The sequence below is a fragment of the Lolium perenne genome, chromosome 7 (genome assembly GCF_019359855.2).
Source record: "Lolium perenne isolate Kyuss_39 chromosome 7, Kyuss_2.0, whole genome shotgun sequence".
Taxonomy (NCBI): Eukaryota; Viridiplantae; Streptophyta; class Magnoliopsida; order Poales; family Poaceae; genus Lolium; species Lolium perenne.
Genome location: NC_067250.2, coordinates 174472627 through 174479616, shown reverse-complemented (window position 1 = coordinate 174479616; position 6990 = coordinate 174472627). Strand labels below are relative to the sequence as shown.

The 6990-nt window shown below is 48.3% G+C and overlaps 1 protein-coding gene across 1 annotated transcript; it reads right to left on the bottom strand.

Annotated features, from left to right (window-relative positions):
- Positions 1-1475: 1475 nt before the first annotated feature.
- On the bottom strand, positions 1476-5874 carry LOC127301106 (plasma membrane ATPase). Its single transcript, XM_051331324.1, has 9 exons — positions 5749-5874; positions 5140-5259; positions 3244-5025; positions 3104-3136; positions 2920-3001; positions 2660-2820; positions 2381-2554; positions 2100-2282; positions 1476-2016 (listed from the first exon to the last, which is right to left on the bottom strand). The coding sequence occupies exons 1-9, from the start codon at positions 5797-5799 to the stop codon at positions 1735-1737; spliced, it is 2868 nt and encodes a 955-aa protein (XP_051187284.1). The 5' UTR covers positions 5800-5874; the 3' UTR covers positions 1476-1734.
- Between the last annotated feature and the right edge of the window lie 1116 nt (positions 5875-6990).

The window sequence follows — 6990 nt, the reverse complement described above, 5'->3', positions numbered from 1 at the left end:
CAGGGCTAGTGAGTTCTTGGTGATTTTCCAGGGTTATTGAGAGCATACTGTAGACTAGTTTGTTTTACTTTCGCAACACAATTTTGGACTCTTTGGAATTTTAGGAACAAACTAACCATTGAAGGCACGCATATTGGCAAACATGTTGACACGATGTTCAAAATGCTTATCAATATGTAGCATGGATGATGTTTGTCGGATCGAGGGACCGAGACCTCCTTGAAGTGGCGATGGGACCGATCAGGCATCTACACTCCACTTTGAAAGCTTGAGTACTAATGCATGTACCTTTGGCTTCCCATGCAAGGGCGATAAGTGTGTTTTGTACTTAAGACTATTCCGGTGTGTTGGTGTGTATGTTTGGGTTTGGACTTTGGAGGTGAGTAGGTGACCCGTGTTGTGTGAACTTGGATGTGTCGAATTTTGTTGTGTGTAGCTTTATTAAATTAAAGCCATACGATGAGTTTGAAAAGTTTACTGATAAATTACATAGAGCAAGCAAAGTTTGTTCCCCCAATAGCAATCAAAGCTTCATCTTTGTTGCACTTCAATGCTAGTCTTGAGATTGTTTCCCGTTAATATCAATCATATTAGGATTTGGTTTATAGATTATCATGATTGGTCTCTAGAGAGGAAGAGGGCACTAGTTTCGAAGAAAATAGAAAAGTTTACTCCACCCTCTTTTACTTTCCAAAAATATTAAATAATCTAAATCTAAAGAAAAACAAAAAAAAAGAAATGCAATTGAACTGTATTTTTATTGAATTGCCTTCTGCGCAAAAAAAAAAAGTTGTCCCACACACGATTTTATTTTCTCAATAATTCAAGTGGATGAGAAACGAAAAAGGCATCAACTGCAAAATAGGGGTGCGTTTGTTGAGGATAGGCTAAACACGTTTAAAACTTGGTATTTTGGTTCTACGGGAGTCTTGTCTAATTTCAGATGTCCATGAGTTAATTAGATAAACCACCAAATAAAAGTTTTTTTAGGTGGTTACGACGTTAAGCAAGTTTGCATGAAACTGGTTCGCTATAAGTCAAAATTTGTGGGGGAGACTCTTTTCTTCGATACAAAACCCACATGGGTTTGTTCCAAAATCTTATTAACCGCCACCTTGCTGGCTACCTTTTTACCCTTCTAAGAATAAGAAGAAATCAAACGCGTTAAAGAAATAGAATGGGATATAACTGATGCATGCCATTTGGACTCTGAAGAAAGAAGGGACATGTGAATATGTGATACAATTTTTTGGCAGCAGAATCTCTGCAAGAGTTCACCCATGAAGGTTATTGTTTTTCTCATTTTGACTTGTTCTAAATGCCATGTGCTGCAAACCATCATAAACCACAACGAAGTTTGTACTTTGTACATTGCCAATGGCTTCTTTTAATGGCATGGGTCAATGAAATCATGAAAAGTTCATTAATTTTGTACTAAATCAGCAACAACTAATATAAAATGCAAGGACTACAAATTTGCAGTAATAAGTGGCTGTCTAGAACGTTCAATCAAAATTAAGCAAATCGATCTGATACAAACTGCACATCGTCTTTAATTTTGAATAATAAAAGAGAAAACATATGGTATATAGTACCACTAATAACATATGGATCGGACAGCCTAAACGTTAAAATTTACACAGGGCGACGTTGTTCCATCGGTACCGCTCCTGAAAATGCGCAACGAGTACGAGGCAGACGTCCCCCACGCGTGCGACCGCCGTTGCGGATGGATCAAACTGTGTAATGGCGGTTGTCGACGGTCTCGACGTCGAGACCCTTGAGCCTCACCGCCGATTCCACCTTCCCCTTGAGCGTGCTGAGCTCCCGCAGCCTGGCCATCTCCGCCCGGCGCTTGGCCTGGTCGGCGATCGCCGAGAAGTCGCCGTAGCTGCTTCTGTCCTGCTGCGTGCTGTCCAGCTCCGACGTCGGCAGCCCGTGCAGCGTCCGCTGCGCCGTCGCCCACTTGAGCTCCCTGTTCTCCTTCCCGTAGTTCTTCTTCCTCGTGAAGAAGATCTGCGTGCGTGTTACGGATTTCATGAACAACAATGCCAAACATTTCGATGAGTATAGCTAAACAGAATATCAGGATCTTGTACCTTGTTCTCGAACAGGGTGTCCCATGCCTTCCCACTGAGGGCGTAGCGGATGCCAAATTTGAACAGGTCTAGGGGGATGAAGGTGACGAAGCTGTAGAGCCAGATCACGCCCGCCCAGCCCCAGCCGATGCCTCTGATGTGTGCGAACGCCAAGTTCGCGTACACGGCAATGAGAGTGGCAATCTGCAATGGCGGTGGCAACAACAGGAACGGTTACAGGTGAACGCAATACAAACTCGATCATTTATGTTCATCACTCGATTGCAGTGTGGTGGACTTACGATCTGCGCGAGGACGAAGGCGAAGCAGAGCCAGAGGCCTGGGCGCTCCGTGAAGCACCAGCTGCGCGACCGGGTCACGAAGATGAGGGCCTGGCTGATGATGCTCACTTGCAGGTACAGGGCAGACATCATCGCGTCATTGTTGCCCCTCAGCGACCTCACGTGGAACCTCTCCTGCAATCCGGAAACAAGATTGATGATCAGCATTTTTCAAGACAACATCAACCCCATGCTACAAGCATTGTTGCTCTTTCGTGTGCTTTAGTTTCTAGTGCTTACGCTGAAGAAGTTGGTGCTAGTCATGGCGTAGAAGAACACCACGGTCATCACGGCCATGTAGGTGCCGTACACGATGCCGGTGATGAAGATCTCTTTCAGCTTCCAGCTGTCCGGGTGTGGCGATGGCTTCACTCTGTCCTTGGAGATCGTCATGATTGTGCCTGAATTTATTTAAGCAAGCAGATGAACGGGTTAGACGATTCAGGCGCTGGTGAGACATTGGCATGTTTGGCATATGGAATTTGAGTGTCCAAACCCACCGTCGTTCAGAATGGCGATGACCAGGATCATAAATGGCGAGAAGTCGAACTTCCAGATAAGCGCGATCAGCATAAAGCCCAACTGCAGTTCGACATCAGAAAACGAATCAAATCAAGTCCAATGCACACAACACTATATATAGAGGTGATTGATTCTTGATGATTTCAGGACAATTTTACTTACCACAATACGGATAGTGATCGACACCGCATAAATCTAGAGTAACAAACAACAAGGGCAACAACCAGGAGTTATTTTCAATTGTGGGATAAAACTTGAAAAAATGATGTTAATGTGAGCAGAGAGGGGGAGATGATGCTCACGGTGTAGTTCTTCATCCTCTGGAATATGGCACGGCTGGTGAGCACGGCGCTGATGATGACACTGAGCCCGGGCTCGGTGAGGACGATGTCAGAGGCGCTCCTGGCGGCATCGGTGGCATCTGCAACGGCTATGCCGATGTCGGCCTTCTTCAGCGCAGGCGCGTCGTTGACGCCGTCCCCAGTCATCCCGCATATGTGCTTCATCTGCTGCAGCTTCTTGACGATCTCGTACTTGTGCTCGGGAAAAACGCCGGCAAAGCCGTCGGCCTTCTCGATCAGCTCGTCCACCGGGAGCAACGCGATCGACTTGTCGACGGACTGGCCGAGCAGGGCCGACGAGGGATACATGTTGGTGCCCATACCGAGCCTCCGGCCGGTCTCCTTGGCGATGGCGAGCTGATCGCCGGTGATCATCTTGACATTGACGCCGAGGCTGAGAGCCTGCTTAATGGTCTCGGCGCTGTCGTGCCTCGGCGGGTCGAGAAGCGGCAGAAGACCCACGAACTCCCACGGCCCTCCGGCACTGTCCTTGCTCCTCTCCGGCACCGCCTGGCGTGCCACCGCGAGAGACCTGAGGCCTCGCTCGGCGTACTTGTCGATGATTGCGTGCACCTTGTTCTTGACAACCACGCTGCAGTTGCACAGGTCCAGGATCTGCTCGGGAGCGCCCTTGCTGACGCGGTGCCATGCGCCGTCATTGACGTCTTCGTAGGTGAGCGCGGTGCGCTTGTCGACGGGGTTGAACGGGAGGAAGTGAATCTCCCGGATGCCGGCCCTGGCCTCCCTCGGGTCGGCGAGCATGCCGACCATGGCGGCATCGATGGCGTCCTGGTTCTCCACCCTCGAGGCCATTGCAGCGAAAAGCAGGACCTCGTCCTTGTCAACGCCCGCCGCGAACACCTCGATGAGGCTGCGATCGACACTGAGCTTGTTGAGGGTCAGCGTGCCGGTCTTGTCGCTGCAGAGCACGTCCATGCCGGCCATCTCTTCGATGGCCGTCATGCGCTTGGTGATGGCGCCCTGCTTCGACAGGCGGTGGGAGCCGATTGCCATCGTGACCGACAGCACCGTGGGCATGGCGATCGGGATGCCGCCGATGAGTAGCACCAGGAGGTTGTCGATGCCATCGCGGTACCGGCGGTGCTGGATGGGGTACATGACGACGATCTCCACGACCATGCCAATGGCGATGGCGGCGATGCAGAAGTTTCCGATGGCGCGAAGCACCTTCTGGAAGTGGCCGACCTGGTTGGTGCTGTCGACCAGGTGCGCCGCCTTCCCGAAAAAGGTGTGCACACCGGTGGCAATGACGACGGCCTCGATCTCGCCCTGCTTGCAAGTTGACCCAGAGAAGACGCTGTCGCCAGGGTTCTTGGTGACGGGCAGCGACTCGCCGGTGAGCGCCGACTGGTCGATCTTGAGCGGGTCACCTTCGAGGAGGAGGCGAGCGTCCGCGGGGACGATGTCGCCGAGCTTGATGCTTATGATGTCGCCGGGGACGAGGATAGAGGCGTCCTGCTCACTCCACTTGCCGTCGCGGAGCACCTTCGTCTTGGGTGCTAGGTTGGCCATGAGCGCCTTGGCGGAGCTGCCGGCGTTGCTCTCCTCGACGTAGGAGATGGTGGAGTTGAGGACGAGCAGAACAATGATGCCCACGAAGTCCTGCCAGTCAGGCGGCTTGCCGTCGCCGTTGGCCAGCGCGATGGCCATTATCGCCGCCACCTCCATCACCCACGACAGCGGGTTCCACATGAACCCCAGGAACTTTAGAATCTCACTCTCCTGCAAAAATACACGCACCTCCATTAATTGTCGTTGCAAACTCACAGCACGCAAAGCATCCCCATCTAAAATCTTGTAAATTCAAGGAAGGCGACGAGATCAATTAAACCGAACCTTTTTCTCTTCGAGCTTGTTCGGGCCGAAGATGGCGATGCGCTCCTCGCCATCCTTGGTGGTGAGGCCTTCCTCGCCGCACTGGAGGTTCTGGAACACCTCCTCCACTGGGATGTGCTCCTGCAATGCAAAAGCACGCACGTACAGATTAGCAAAAAAAAAAAAAAAAAACACAATTACAATGAGCAATTCGTGTAAACTGCAAGCAAATACTCTGAAATCTATCTTCAGATCATGATAGAGACGTGTAATCATGAGCATTGATGAAGGTAGATGGGAAAAAAAGCGCGCGCAGTGGTTGAAGATCACAAAAAAAGCGTGAAAATTAGACGGATCGATCGGTGCCTTTGAACTCGCCCGTGAATCAAATAGTAACAAAAAGGCAAGATGCATCTTTAGCTAGCTATAATCCCGTGAAGCGATAATGTGCAAACACAGCAAAATAGATTCGATCTATGTTTACATCTACTGAACTTTACTCGATCGATGCTCTTGTTCTCATAGAACAATTGATCCGATAGAAGGTGAGAAAAGAGATCGACGACACGATCAGACTGCATGCGTGCACCACTCATGGACAGATAATTTCTAGTGCGGAAAGTAGCTCACCAAGTCGACGGATTCGTTCTTGATCCGCTCAAGACCTTCAGCCGCCGCCATCTTGCTCGCCGCCGGCGGGGGCGCCCGGAGGCGGGAGATCACGCCGCGGTGCTCACGTATGTACGTAGGTATTATCCAAACTGAAGCGTGGCTTTGGCCGAAGGAGCCGGGCTCTGTTTATATAGCTGGAAGGCTGGTGGGGGCGTCGGCTGGGCCCGCACGTCCTCTTCAAACCAATTACCGGATTGAAACTGAATTGTACGGTTTATCTCGTCTTTTTCATATTTTTTCTTCTTCTTCTTAGAGAATATATACTATCGGTATTCAATCTTCTCAAGCTCCCAGCTTTTCAAACGTGACACCACCAAACTCACGAATCGATGGAGAGTCGAACGGTGTTTATCCCCATGAAATTATCTACACCGTGTAGCGGATATACCCACATATGATATGTGTGAGGAGTCTAATAAAGTACAACTAGATGGAAGAGAAATCTTTACCGTCCAATATTAACCGACTATCTAGATCATCAGCCCGGTCGTACGCGCCTCAAGTAGCTAGAGTCCTTTTATGTTTCACTAATCCATGTTAATTAACCAATACAAATCCGAATGACACACGCGGATACTTCAACCATTAAATACAACGATTTTTTATCCATGTTATAAAATTCGTGGGGTATCCATGTTAGTTACTTCGTGCCCGTGGGATGGATGATGCATTTCTCCCTTGACATGCATATATATAATTTACTTAATTCTCGGTCAGACAATGTCGCTCAATTTCATCTGCAAATAAAGATGGAAATTGCACACACATCTCGAATTCTCATGTACATGTATCATGATGTAAATCTCATTGTCCTAGAATCGATCTAGAACGAACTTGATTCTAAATCAACCTAAAACTATTTAAAAAGGCTAGTTCGAAGCTTGCGACATTTATTTTGTTGATATTTCAGTCTCGAGCTAGTATACAGACTAGTTAATTCAAAAGCAATACTATGTGAGTAGAAAAGCAAAATCGGCGTAGTCAAAATCAATTTTTTGAGGATCAAATTTGCTTTTTATACTGTCCACAAAAATGTGGTTTTCCATAAAATTTACATTTACACATAAGACATGGACACTGACATGTACATATAGGGATTCAGTTTTTTTTTTTTGACATTTCAAATGTCTTTATTTTTAACGGGAAAGCATGCGCTCCCGAGTCATTCTCTCGTTTTATGTAAGTATAACTTATGTATAT